Source organism: Protobothrops mucrosquamatus, unplaced genomic scaffold (genome assembly GCF_001527695.2).
Source record: "Protobothrops mucrosquamatus isolate PMUCROS unplaced genomic scaffold, P.Mucros_1.0 scaffold2199, whole genome shotgun sequence".
Taxonomy (NCBI): Eukaryota; Metazoa; Chordata; class Lepidosauria; order Squamata; family Viperidae; genus Protobothrops; species Protobothrops mucrosquamatus.
In genome coordinates, this window is record NW_015388292.1 from 54,244 (window position 1) to 68,165 (window position 13,922).

The 13,922-nt window shown below is 46.6% G+C and overlaps 1 protein-coding gene across 1 annotated transcript in view; it reads left to right on the plus strand.

The window, feature by feature from the left end:
- FAM131A (family with sequence similarity 131 member A) overlaps positions 1-9,556 on the plus strand; it is a 28,352-nt gene extending 18,796 nt beyond the window's left edge. Inside the window, exons 3-4 of the mRNA XM_015824315.1 lie at positions 4,972-5,100; positions 9,033-9,556. Of these exons, the coding sequence (XP_015679801.1) occupies positions 4,972-5,100; positions 9,033-9,556 (653 nt within the window). The remainder of the gene's footprint in view (positions 1-4,971; positions 5,101-9,032) is intronic.
- The last annotated feature ends 4,366 nt before the right edge of the window (positions 9,557-13,922 follow it).

Sequence of the window (13,922 nt, forward strand, 5' to 3'; positions counted from 1 at the left end):
TCCTTCCTTCCTTCCTTATATTTTCTATATATTTATATATGTCAAGAACCATAGACCTCTCCAGAAACAATACCACAGCTAATTAGCATTGACATTTCCAAAGGGACTGGCCTTGAGTTATTCTAGGTTTAACTCTTTTATGTTCCTAGTGGTAGATGTGTTGTGGAAACACATCAGATGGACATAGTAGTAGATGGAAAGGAGGACACCAGGTGATTCCCACCTCTATTCTGTACCATGAAAAAATACTTTGGGGAATTGAGAAGGTTGATCCAACACCTATCACACATTAACAGAACCATGGCTTAAACAATTCATTTGCGAATGAAAGCAAATATACATGTCCCAGGGTAACGTCGTAGGATCCAATCTGGGTCAGTTACCAGGACCAAACTTTTAGTCTTTGAAGCTTTTGGACTCATGCTGAAGCCATCCTCAGGGAACTTATCTCTATCAGAATTTGTGCTTTGGGCAATTCTATGCGTAGTATTTATGTGGTGCCTGGCTGTGTGTAGCTTTATGGTTGATTGGGATGTTGATGGCTTGTTATTGGCTGTTGTTTCCTTGTGCTGCCAAATCCTCAGTTTCCTAAGCATCTGATAAGCTGGTAGTAAATCAGCACTCCTGTTGACTGTTATGTGGCCCGTTTCCCAGGCTTCAATCATTTCCCTGGCTGTTTTTGTGTCTGCTCGGCCAACAATCTGAGTAGGTGCGAAATTGAATGTACGTCCTTGTTCATTGCAATTTGAGGCTACCAATGAGTTTGGGTCTCCTCGTCTGACTGCTCACTTGTGTTCTTGCAATCTGGTGGTCAGCACAGAGCATACCTTCTGGTGAGCAAGATGTTCCCTGAGGACCGGCTCCAGCCCGGATCCAAAAGCTCGGAAGACCAAACCGCTGGTTCTGGTGACCGACCCAAATTGGATCCTGCAATTCATTCTTGGTTTGGTAACCAACCATTAAATAAAAATAAAAAGATAAAAGTAAGCCTGAAAAGGAGGGCTTTTTGGAAAGGAGGGCTTTCAAACTGGCCCACAATATTATTCAGAAGGAGAGATAACCTAAGTGAAGTTGGGATGTGAAGATTTAATTAAGGGGCGACGGAAATCCAGTCCGGGAAGGGAAATGGGGATGCTCAGAAAAAGAGCTTGAGAAAAACAGAGGAATCTCTTTTTCTAATCAACGTGACCAAAACAAAACGCACACCTAGCACTGCGGGCCTGTTTTGGGGACAGCAGCTTAGACTGCCACTCTCAAAAGCATTTCCAGCTCAATTTATTTAGTCATTCTTGTATGTCGCCACAGTTGATCTATGGCGATTAAATTTATGTTCTAAGAGGCACTCAAAGTAGATAATAAAATTAAGAAAGATTTTTTTTTAATGTAATAAAGATAACCCATTTTGACGATCAGAATTCATGGACAGCTTGGCCATTGGCTGGAATTCAAATTATATTATCAATACAATTGAAAGGCACCAGGCAGGAAGCTTCCAATTAAAGGCACATAGGCCCTGCTAAGGAAAAAAAAAGCCACTTTATTAGCCTTTATTATTATAATTATAGAATTATAATTGTTGTTGTTAATTGCGAAGTCGTGTCCGACCCATCGCAACCCCATGGACAACGTTCCTCCAGGTCTTCCTGTCCTCTACCATCTTCTGGAATCCATTTAAGTTCACGTCTACTGCTTCGGTGACTCCATCCAGCCACCTCATTCTCTGTCGTCCCCTTCTTCTCTTGCCCTCCATCTGTCCCAGCATGAGGCTCTTCTCCAGGGAGTCCTTCCTTCTCATTAGGTGGCCAAAGTACTTGAGTTTCAACTTCAGGATCTGGCCTTCTAAAGAGCAGTCGGGGTTGATCTCTTCTAGGTCTGACCGGTTTGATTGCCTTGCAGTCCAGGGGACTCGCAGGAGTCTTCTCCAGCACCATCGTTCAAAGGCCTCCATTCTTTGTCGCTCAGCCTTTCTTATGGTCCAACTTTCAAGAATTATAATTATAGAATTATAATAATTATGTTTCCTCCAGTATTCCTATTCCTTAGGAGAGCTTTCCCATACAAATTTGTTTTTTCCTGAAGCCCAATTTCCCTAAATACTGGAATAAGTGTGTCCTTCTGATCATCTTCTACTTTGATCCATAAACAAATGACTGCAAATGTCTTAATTTGATCAGCTTGTTGATCTCATGCCTGCTTTATGGAACAGAGAATTCCCTCCACTTGCAAACAGGGGCCAATCTGAGCAGCAATGAATCAATGGTTCTACAGGTAGTCCTCAACTTACAAACACAACAGATACAGTATCATTAAGTGGTGCAGGCATGAAGCGAGTCATCCCATAACCACAGCCAATTGCACAACTCTTTTTGCAGCAGTTGTTAAGCGAAACATCACAGGATCACGACTGGCAGTCTTCCCTGCCCGCTTCCCCATTGACTTTGCTTGTCGGAATCCAGCTGGGAAGGTCCCAAATGGTGATCCCACGACACTGCGGCTTTTGTAACTGACACTGCCCTGTGGCAAATCGTCATCACACAACCACAGGGACACGGTGGTGGTCGTAACTGCAAGGACCCATCAGCACTCTTGTAACTTCAAACAGTTGCTAAATGAATGATCAGAAGTGTAGGAGAAGAGCAAGCTGAGCTGGAAGGCGGATTTGTAGTCATTGTGTTGCCCCAAGAGATTTAAGTCCAGCCCTCTGTGACTGACTAGATCCTTTTTAAAAATATATATTTTATTGATTTTTTTAACATAATCACCTTAATATTTGGTAAACAGCATGTTGTCTGGGTTTATATTTTAAAAAAAAAACAGTCTATAACAATTAGTTTCTATAATTCTGGCCACCTAATGAGAAGGAAGGACTTACTGGAGAAGAGTCTCATGCTGGGAAAGATGGAGGGCAATAGAAGAAGGGGACAATGACAGAGAATGAGGTGGCTGGATGGAGTCCCTGAAGTAGTAGGCGTGAGCTTCAATGGACTCCAGAAGATGGTAGAGGACAGGAAGGCCTGGAGGAACGTTGTCCATGGGGTTGCGATGGGTGGGACACGACTTCGCAACTAACAACAACAATTCTGTAATCCACATAGTAGCTATGCTTGATTTTCTCTTCTTCCAATAATATTCTCTTTTGCCAACCTTGACTAGTCAGTGTGACCGACTAGATCCTTCTATGAGAGATAGCAACAATAAACTCTTCTCTTCTAGATTAATGCCAGGTGCAAATAACCAGAAAGATTAGTTGAGTTCAAGATACAGAATAATGTATTACTGCTACCTCTAATGCAAGAATTTAGTCAATTAATGGTCAAATCTGAATGGCTGCTAGATAAGGGTCAACGGAATTAATGGGAGGGGGGCTGGAATTAGGTCTCTTGGGGCAACGCAATGACTCTACACCAGGGGTAGTCAATCTTGGCTCTTTTATGACTCGTGGACTTCAACTCCAGAATTCCTGAGCCAGCTGTGCTGGCTCAGGAATTCTGGGAGTTGAAGTCCACGAGTCATAAAAGAGCCAAGGTTGACTACCCCTGCTCTACACTAATGACATGTTTAACCCCACCTTCCAGATCAGCTTGCTCTTTTCTTACATAAATAAAGGACTACCTCACGTGAAGTATTAGTATCACTTCACAAAGCCGTAGTACGGCCACACTTGGAATACTGCATCCAGTACTTGTCCCCGCAATATAAAAAAAAGATGTTGAGACTCTGGAAAGAGTGCAGAGAAGAGCAACACAAATGATCAGGGGGCTGGAAATTAAAACACACGAAGAATGGTTACAGGAATTGGAGATGTAGTCTAATGAAGGAACAGGGGGTGACATGATAGCAGTGTTTCAATATTTGAGGGGTTCCTACAAAGACGAGGGGAATCAAACTATTTTCCAAAGCACCAAAAGGCAAGACAAGAAAAAAAAAATGGGTGGAAACTAACCAAGGAGAGAAGCAACTTAGAACGAAGGGAAAATGTCCTAATGGTGAGAGCAATCAACCAATGGAATGGCTTGCCTTTAGAAGCTGGGGGGGCTTTCAAAAAAGAGACTGGACAACAATTTGTCTGAAATGATATATAGCAGTGATGGCGAACCTTTTAGAGACCGAGTGCCCAAACTGCAACCCAAAACCTACTTATGTATCGTCGGGTGCCGGGTGGGCGTGGCCCATTGGGTGGGTGTGGCCCATTGGGTGGGCGTGGCCCATTGGGTGGGCATGGCTGCAGTGGTAACGGCAGACTGGGTGGGACTAAAAAGTTCAATCAATCAATTCCAACTTTGCGAGATCTTTTTTTTCCCCGCAAGAAGTTGAAATTGACTGATTGATTGAACCTTTTTTTTTTTGCACACGGTGGTGGAAGCCTAAAGCGAAAAAGTTTTATAAAACCCAGCTGAAGGCCTAGGACTGGGGCGACGGCACACATGCCCACAGAGAGGGCTCTGAGTGCCACCTGTGGCTCACATGCCATAGGTTTGCCACCAAGGGTATATAGGGTCCCCTGCTTGAGCAGTGGGTTGGACTAGAAGACCTCCAAGGCCCCTGCCAACTCTATTATTCTATGTCAGGGGTAGGCAACCTTGGCTCTTTTATGACTCGTGGACTTCAACTCCCAGAATTCCTGAGCCAGCATGGCTCAGCTTGGAAACCTCTCCCTTTCCCCTCAGCACGGCTGGCTCAGGAATTCTGGGAGTTGAAGTCCACGAGTCATAAAAGAGCCAAGGTTGCCTACCCCTGTAAATCTATGTTCTATGAATCTATATTATGGAACATTTTCTCCCAGACGGCTTTCCAACTTTTATCAAGCAGCGGGAGGTCTAAAATCTACTAGATTAATCTTTCCCCAGCTTGTCACTCCAGTTTGGTAAGGTACAAAGCTTGGATTTCTGAGTTTCATGATGGCTCTTCAGCCGTGCTTTCCACCATCCTGTGTTTCACCTCCTCTAAACAACAACACTCCTTTCTCCCTAGGTGTAGCCGAACAGTTTGCCATCGCCGAGGCCAAACTCAGAGCCTGGTCGTCCGTGGAGGGGGATGACTCCAACGATGAGTCTTACGATGAAGATTTTCCCACTTCCGCTGAAACCGCCCAAGCAGCTGGTAAGCGAGGAGACTTGGTGTCTCCATTAAGTTGAAAGCAAACAGGAGGCTGCCAGAATGGGGCAACTTGGCACGGCCAATTTGCCACGGCCCATTTGCTGTGGCCAACATGCAGCAGGGCCACTCTCCGTGGCCGACTCGCTGTGGGACAATTCAACAGTTCAATTTAAGTATTTAAAGTAATTTTAAAAAAAGATCTTAATTTTTGTCCTTCACATTTCATTCTGTCCTTCCGTTTGCGTCCTTTCTTTAATGGTTCTATTCCACCATTCCTTCGATATTAGTGTAACTCAGGGGTCTTCAGACTTGGCCCTTTTATGACTTGTGGACTTCAACTCCCAGAATTCCTCAGCCAGGCACGCGTGCCTGGCTGAGGAATTCTGGGAGTTGAAGTCCACAAGTCATAAAAGGGCCAAGTCTGAAGACCCCTGGTGTAACCCTTGTCCCGCAACGAGTTGTCCCATGGAAAGTTGTCCAACAGCGATTTGGATGTGGTGAGTTGGCCGTGCCGAGCGGGGCTAGACCCGGAGGCTGCACCCCCAACCAAGCTGGCGAAAAAAGAAAGAAATAGAGATCCACTTACTTTATTCCAAAATCTAGGCCTCAATGCAAATCTAGCACTCTGCATCTGGAAAGTTCCTTTAGGCACTGAATTTTTTTTATGAGTGTATTGAAATATAAAATACAAAAGGGGGGGAAAAAACCCTTTTAAACCCCTGCACAATAGGGCTTCTTCGGAGTTCCTGATGTCAGCACTATTTGCAGGGAAAAAGTATTTTTTCTTCCTGTAGAAGATCCTCTTAACTAAGAAAGCAGTCTCAAGATAGGGAGGAGGAGGAGGAGGAGGAGGAGGAGGAGGAGGAGGAAAAAAGATGAGGAAAAGGAGGAGATGAGGAGGAGGAGAGATGAAGAAGAGGAGGAGGAGATGATGAGGAAGGAGGATGAGGAGGAGGGAGGAGGAAGAAGAGAAGGAGGAGATGAGAAGGAGAGAAAAAGAAGAGGAAAAGGAGGAGATGAGGATGAAGAAGAGGAGGAGATGATGAGGAAGGAGGAGGAGAAGGAGGAGGAGAAGGAGAGGAGGGAGAAAGAAGTGAAGAAGGAAGAGATGAGGAGAGAAAAAGAAGAGGAAAAGGAGGAGAGGAGGATGAAGAAGAGGAAGAGGAGATGATGAGGAAGGAGGAGGAGAAGGAGGAGGGAGGGAGGAAGAAGAGAAGAAGGAGATGAGGAGGAGAGAAAAAGAAGAGGAAAAGGAGGAGATGAGGAGGGATAAAGAAGAGGAGGAGGAGGTGATGAGGAAGGAGGAGGAGAAGGAGGAGGAGGGAGGGAGGAAGAAGAGAAGAAGGAGGAGGAGGAAAAAAGAGGAAAAGGAGGAGATGAAGAGGAGGAGGAGGGATGAAGAAGAGGAGGAGAGGAGGAAGGAGGAGGAGAAGGAGAGGAGGAGCAGGAGGAGGGAGGAAGAAGAGAAGAAGGAGGAGATGAGGAGGAGGAGGAGGGATAAAGAAGAGGAGGAGGAGATGATGAGGAAGGAGGAGGAGGAGGAGGAGGAAAGGACGAGGAGGGAGGAGGAAGAAGAGAAGGAGGAGATGAGAAGAGAAAAAGAAGAAGAAAAGGAGGAGATGAGGAAGAGGAGGGATAAAGAAGAGGAGATGATGAGAGGATGAGGAGAAGGAGAGGAGGAGGAGGAGGAGGAGGAAGGAAAAGGAAGAGGAAAAGGAGGAGATGATGATGAGGGATGAAGAAGAGGAGGAGGAGATGATGAGGGAGGAGGAAGAGAGGAGGAGGAGGGAGGGAGGAAGAAGAGAAGAAGGAGGAGATGAGGAGGGATAAAGAAGAAGAGAAGGAGAAAGAGGAGGAAGAGGAGAGGAGGAGAGAGGAAGAAGAGAAGAAGAAAAGGAGGAGAAAAAGAAGAAAAGGAGGAGATGATGAGGAGGAGGAAGAGGAGGAGATGAGGAAGAGGAGGAGACCCATCCTGCAAAATGATCAAACCAAGCTTTGTGCAATCACCATGCTAGCTTGGCCCCTGTTGAGGGACACATCCTGTCACAGGGCACTGTCTCAATCCAGTTCACGAGGACAAAATCACCCCTCTCGCTCATGGGTTGGAGATAAGACGAAAGAAAAACCTTGCCAAGGGCATAGCAGAAAAAACGAGAAGGATATTTCAAGGACTTGCGTGGTGCAAGCGGAGAAAAGCTCTAAATATGGATCTACCCACTTGGATGCTCTGATTAGTGTTCCAGCTGCCCTTTCAGACAAGCTTGTAAATCCAGCTTCTCTCCGCTGCTCACCCCTGCTTTCACATGAAGGACTTCTGGGCCTCCAGAAGCTTTTTGTGTCCACCAAAATCCCCTCAGCTGACACAGATGTGTTGACAAAGTGTGTAGTCTGTGTTCTCTGAGGCAAAAGAAAGCTTTCTTTTCCTTACAATTGGCTGCTGACAAACCTGGGTCTATTTGCATATCAAAGAAAGTTAGTCACACGGTGTAACCTCTAAGGACAGGGGTCTTCAAACTTGGCCCTTTTATGACTTGTGGACTTCAACTCCCAGAATTCCTCAGCCAGCAACACTGACTGAGGAATTCTGGGAGTTGAAGTCCACAAGTCATAAAAGGGCCAAGTTTGAAGACCCCTGTCTAAGGAGAATTCAAATTAGTCCTCTCTATCATATGTGGCCAAGAAACAGAGGCAGTGCCTGGATGAGCCCCCTAAATCTTTTCTGGTTGTGAATGTGTACCTGATAGGCATGAGGGGGGGGGGGGTTGCCAATGCAAAAATTCCCCACCATACACACAAAAAAGATGTCGCTAATTTACCTCATGTTTTCAACTTACCTCATGGTTTCAACTTACCTCATGGTTTCAACTTACCTCATGGTTTAAAAACTGAGAATATTTCCACTATAAGAAATGTGTCGCCAGAATTAGCATGGGTGGTTCGCTTGGGAAAACCATCTAAGGGTGAGGGGCCTTTCGTCTCTCTGAGCTAGGCTGTTTTCTTGCAGATGGTTGATTACCCAAACTACGCAACATCATCGGCTCTAATCTAAACGTTTTCCCGATCACATTTTGAAATTCAACTTTCATCATTAGTCCAGTTTGCCCTGGAAGGGAGCAGGCTGCTGTAGAAAGGAGCTGTTGTATCTACAACTGAGTAGATGGGAAATCTAAGTAACCCATCCATCAAGTTCTGTGCAGCTGACTGGCCAACTAGATTTATTCCAAGCTGTTTTAAGTTAGATCCTACACTTTTGAATGGGCTTATTTATTGCTTCTAAGGCAGGCTAGGTTCACGCAACACATTGTGGAATGTGGTGGTCACATTCCACATTGTGGAATGTGGTGGCCACATTCCACATTTAGGGTGGTGGCCAGGTTATTAAAATAATAACACACTAACAGACTTGGGAGAGACCTTGGAGGTCTTCTAGTCCAACCCCCTGCTCAAGCAGGAGACCCTATAACATTTCAGACAAATGGTTGTCCCGTCTCTTCTTAAAAACCTCCAGTGTTGGAGCACCCACAACTTCTGGAGGCAAGTCGTTCCACTGGTTAACTGTTTTAACTGTGAGGAAATCTCTTAGTTCTAGGCTGGTTCTGTCCTGGATTAGTTTCCATCCATTGCTTCTTGTCCTGCCTTCTGTTGCTTTGGAGAAGAGGTTGAACCCCCCCTTCTTTGTGACAGCCCCTTAGATCAAGGGGTCTTCAAACTCGGCCCTTTTAGGACTTGTGAACTTCAACTCCCAGAATTCCTCAGCTAGCATACCTGGCTGAGGAATTCTGGGAGTTGAAGTCCACAAGTCCTAAAAGGGCCAAGTTTGAAGACCCCTGCCTTAGATAATGGAGCATTGCTATCACGTCACCCCTAAGTCCTTCTTTTCACTCAACTGAAATGCTGCAATGCTAACCACTTCCCTCTTGGTTGTTGTGTTGCAGATGCAGTGGGCCAGCTCCCCACCAGCACCCTCTTGAAAGGTTTCCTGCACAGCCGCCTGTGCCATCTGAGTTCCCGACAGGGTTCTTGCGACCCGGAAAGCGAATCTTCTCAGTCCACCATCTCCCCAGAGACCTTGTGCTCCAGTCTCTGCAGCCTTGATGAGAGCTTCCTTCTCAAGGAGTTGGGCTCCCCTTCGGAACTTGCCGCCAAACTGCTGGGCTCCGTGTCTGGCGGGGAGGACATGCTGCTGTCCAAGCCCACACAGACTCCCGGAGAATGTGCCTTCCGGAGCCTGGCACAACTGGAGTGCCAGGACTCTATGTACTCCATGTCCTTCACCGAGTCCTGCCTCTCGCCCACGGAGGAGGAGGGCCTTCCGTGCAAGGACTACAAAGTCCACGGGGACAGCTGCCAGGTCCGGAGAAAAGTCTCTGATGTGGCCTCCTCCGGCGTGGTGTCGCTCGACGACAACGAAGATGACGAGGTCGACGGAGACCCGGAGGAGGACACCAAAGAGCCGTGAATCCCGCTCCGTTCCGTGGCATGCTTCACCTGCCATTTTGCCCCGCTCCATGGCACCTTTCGTCCACCCAGCTCCATGGCCCATCAGTTGTCTCAGCGGGATGGTTCCTCCCCCTCTGGATGAATGAAGGCAGCATGGGCAGGAGTGGCGGGTTCAAGAGCTCCCCCTCCCAGGCCTTCCTGAGCACCACGGTGCCCTCCGACGCCACCCTTTAAGCCTCAGGAGTTGCTTAGTGGCTTTGTGGATTTTGCCTGCTGCATTTTCTCTCTTTTTCTCTCGTGGCCTGTTTTGTTTCCTTTGCATGGGAATGTCTTCGGGGCAGGGTGAGGACGCCGAGCAACGAAGGGCGACGCTGGTGGGAGTCACCACAACTCAGGGGGAGGCTCGGGGAACATTGGGCGAAATCCAATCGTGGTGCCCCGGGAATCAGAGGGGCCCTCGTGCGCTGTCCAGGTGGCATGGCTAACGCTCTTTCAAGCCAAAATCATTTCTCTTCTTCAGACTACCAAACTCGACAGACTTTCGAGATTACCTGTATGCCCCCTTTCCCAACCTGGCTCCTGTGGTTTGTGGCAAAGAGCTGAAACGGGACATGAAATGCAACAAGAATGTGCGATTTGTTATGCTTTTTTTAAAAAAAAGGAGAAAAAAAACAAGAAAAAAAAAATCCACCCCAGCCCAAAGGGCAATCCTTGGCTTTATTGTCTCAGATTTTATACTGTGGACCCATTGGAAGAAAGGGGGGGGAATAGGGGGGTGGTGGAGATGCCCCAGTGTGTGCTGATTTGCTCCATTTCCCCCCTCCCCCATCTCTTTGGAAAGGAAGCAAAGAGCACGAGCTGAATCCACGTGACCTTGTTCCAGATCTTTTCTATAGTTTTGTACGTGTGTCTCCATGTTCTGTCTTTCCGGGATTTGGTGCCCCTAGATGGATGGATTTCCTTAGGGTACCCTATCCCCTGCTCTGCTCTCCCATCGTGGCCCATCTAGGTTGGGAATACTATGATCTTCACCTGTTCCCCTTTGCCCTAAGGCAGTGGCTCTCAACCTCAGTCACTTTAAGATGCGTGGACCTCAACTCCCAGAATGCCTCAGTCTTGGCTGGCTGGGGCATTCTGGGAGTTGACGTCCATACACCTTAAAGTGATTGCAGTTGAGAAGCATGAGTGTCTCTCTTCCATATGGCCTCTTCTGACCTCTCACCTCTTCTCCAACCCTACATTAAATGGATTTGGATGGTGCAACATCACCAACCAGTCACAGTGATGTCACGAATGCTGAGTCATCATTGCAGGGACGGTATAGATCTGCATCATGGTTTGCTGGGATCTCCATGAATCTTGAGATAACAAGGACATTGACCTTGCTGGTTGGGAATTTGGGGGTGTTAGGTCCCCACTCCAAACTCTAGAGCAGAGGTGTCAAACTGCCGGCCCGTGGGCCGGTTGCATCATGTGGAGGCCGTGTCCACCCCAGCTCGGGCAATGCAAAAAAAAGTTGCGATACGTCGCAACACGTCATGTGACATGGCGAGTTTGACACCCGTGCTCTAGAGAGCACTGGGTAAAGGACAGCTGATCAGCCCCCTAATGATCCAAATCAGTTTTATCCTGACGTAATTGTCACCGCTTCTTTCAAAGGTTTCTGGGAATTGTAATTTGGTAAAAGGGTTGAGAATACAGAGATAAAATCCTAAGGTTGTCCACACACCAGTTTTAGCAAAGTTTTTTGGGGGGCAGAAGGACGACTAAATCAGTTGGAGAGCTACTGGGTATGTTTTCCCAGAAAAAGTCCCATCAGCACCAATATTCGTGCATCTGACTTGGATAAAAAGATTTGAATAACAAGGTTGTCAACAGGGTGTGGTTGTAAAAGTCAAGATGGCAACCTTGCTGTTATTGAAGATCTGATTTGTTTATGTCATTGCAGCTGCCATCTTGACTTTTCTGACCAAACGGACATAAACACAAACTATTGCCTTCTGGATTTTTGAGACCACAGTCTAAGGACACCCTTGGCTGGACCGTAGTTGCTGTCTCGATGTCTCTTAACCCAGTGCTTCCCAAACCTGGATAAATTGCTCATACTTGGGTAGATGTGGTTTTTCTTTGAGTAGTGACACACAAATCTATTACCCAGTAACTAAGGACGTTCTGATGAACAATAAAAAGAACTTTCTGAAAAGAGATGTTGTGTAATGGAGGAAAAGGTTTGGGAAGCCTGTCTTAGAAAGACATTGGGAGAAGTTCTTCCTAGTTTTACTCTGGCCATTGCCCAACTCTTTGTAAATTACATTTTCCACCAGGTGGGGTTACTGAATCTTGTAAGATCCAGAGCTGGATAACAGAATTTGGAAGGGACCTTGGAGGTCTTTCAGTCCACCCCCTGCTGAAGCAGGAGACCCTATACCATTTCAGACAAGTGGTTGTTCAATCTCTTCTTAAAAACCTCCAGTGATGGATCACTCACAACATCTGGAGGCAAGCTGTCCCACTGATTAATTGTTCTCACTGTCAGGAAATTTCTCTTCAGTTCTAGGTTGGTCCTCCTCTCCTTGATTGGTTTCCATCCCTTGCTTCTTGTTCTGCCTCGGGTGCTTTGGAGGATAGGTTGACTCCCTCTTCTTTGTGGCAGCCCCTTCTCAAATGTCTTCAGAGCAGATTGTCTAAAATAGCTCTTTTGATCTGAGAAGAAGGGATGTGACTGGTGGGAGGACCATCAAGGACTAGTCTATCACCACAGTTGATGTTCTTCTAATGAAGGAGAGGTTGTAGAGAGCAGGGTGTTGGGAGGCTATTGGGGGAAGTCTTGGATCACTCAACTATTCATGGGAATTAAATAACTAGTCATGGGGTGGCTTAGTGTCCCAGTTATTCCAGGAAGTCCCAAGACTTCATGGAGATTAGAAAGGTTGGGATTTTTTGCCCCCAACTACCTGGTAAGGCTGGAGAGCTTTCGATTGGCTCAGGGATGAAAGGAGAGTTCAGTCTCACCATGACTCCTCCACCTGAAGTGCAGCAAGGCCTACACAGGTGGTCACGGGTGAGTAGGGGCTTTTCACCAGAAGACCCGAAGGCCGCTAGGAAGTAGGGTGAGATGCGGAGGGAACAAAAACGTGTCTTGTTCAAGAACCTCCCTTGCTAAGCCCATCTTCTCCTGCATCGTTTGTGCAACACCAGTCCATTTGGTGGCACGGTCGCACGTACCCTTCCCTACACCCCCCCCCCCAAATCTCTGTACGGACTCCTGTCTTGCCTCCCCCTTGATGCCTGAAGAAGCCTAGGGCATCACCTTCTCCTTTACTCCCTCCCCCTAACCTCTCTGATCCTTGCATTCCTGTGTCCCAGTCCAAATGCACAGTATTGTTTCTGTGTGTCACTATTTTCTCACCCAACTTGTTCCTGATGTATAGCCCGGCCTGGTACGAGTGTCCGTTTCGTTTACTTTGTATCTGTAAATTCATTAAAAAGGTGGTTCTACCTGACCGGGCTGTGTTTTGCTCATTCTTTTCTGTGCCTTGCTTCCGACAGCTTTGTTTCTTCCCGTCCCTGCCTTCCTGGATTTCTTTTGGAGTACAGGTAGTCCTCAACTTAAAACAGTTCATTTAGTGACTGTTCAAAGTTGCAACCGCACTGACAAAAGTGACTTATGACTCTTTCACACTTACGACCTTTGTAGCATCCCCATGATCGTATGATCAAAATTCAGATGCTTGGCAACTGACTCATACTTACGACCGTTGCAGTGTCCCGGAGTCATGTGATCCCCTTTTGTGACCTTCTGACAAGCAAAATCAATTGGGGGGGAGCCAGGTTCACTTAACAACCATGTTACTAACTTATCAGCTGTAGTGATTCGCATAAAACCTGTGGCAAGAAAAGTGACAAAACCTCACTTAATAGATGTCTCACTTAAGGACAGAAATGTTGGGCTCCATTGTGGTTGTAAGTCGAGTACTACCTGTATCTAGTATGAGTGTTTGGTATCTGCTTTTATTCTTTTTTTTTTTATGTAATTAAAAAAATGTAATTCAGTTTGGCTGAGGCTGGTGGATTTGACACTTTCTACTAACTGTGCTTGCGCTGTGTGCAACCAAGGCTCTGCAGCCAGAAATGTCCACTGGTTATGATCCAAAATGTCAAGATGACAGCTGTGATGATTGTCATCCTGACTTTTGGTCCATCATCTTGATTTTGGGGGCCATTATCCATGGACATTCCCGTCTGCAATGGAGAGCCGCACTTGGCTTTTCAATGGCCTACAAATGTCGCATTCCCCAAAAGAGTGGGCGGAGCCAGGTTGAAGATTACCTGTGATTTCCTTTCCATGTAATTAACATTAAACGCTGTTCATATGTCAATTCTCT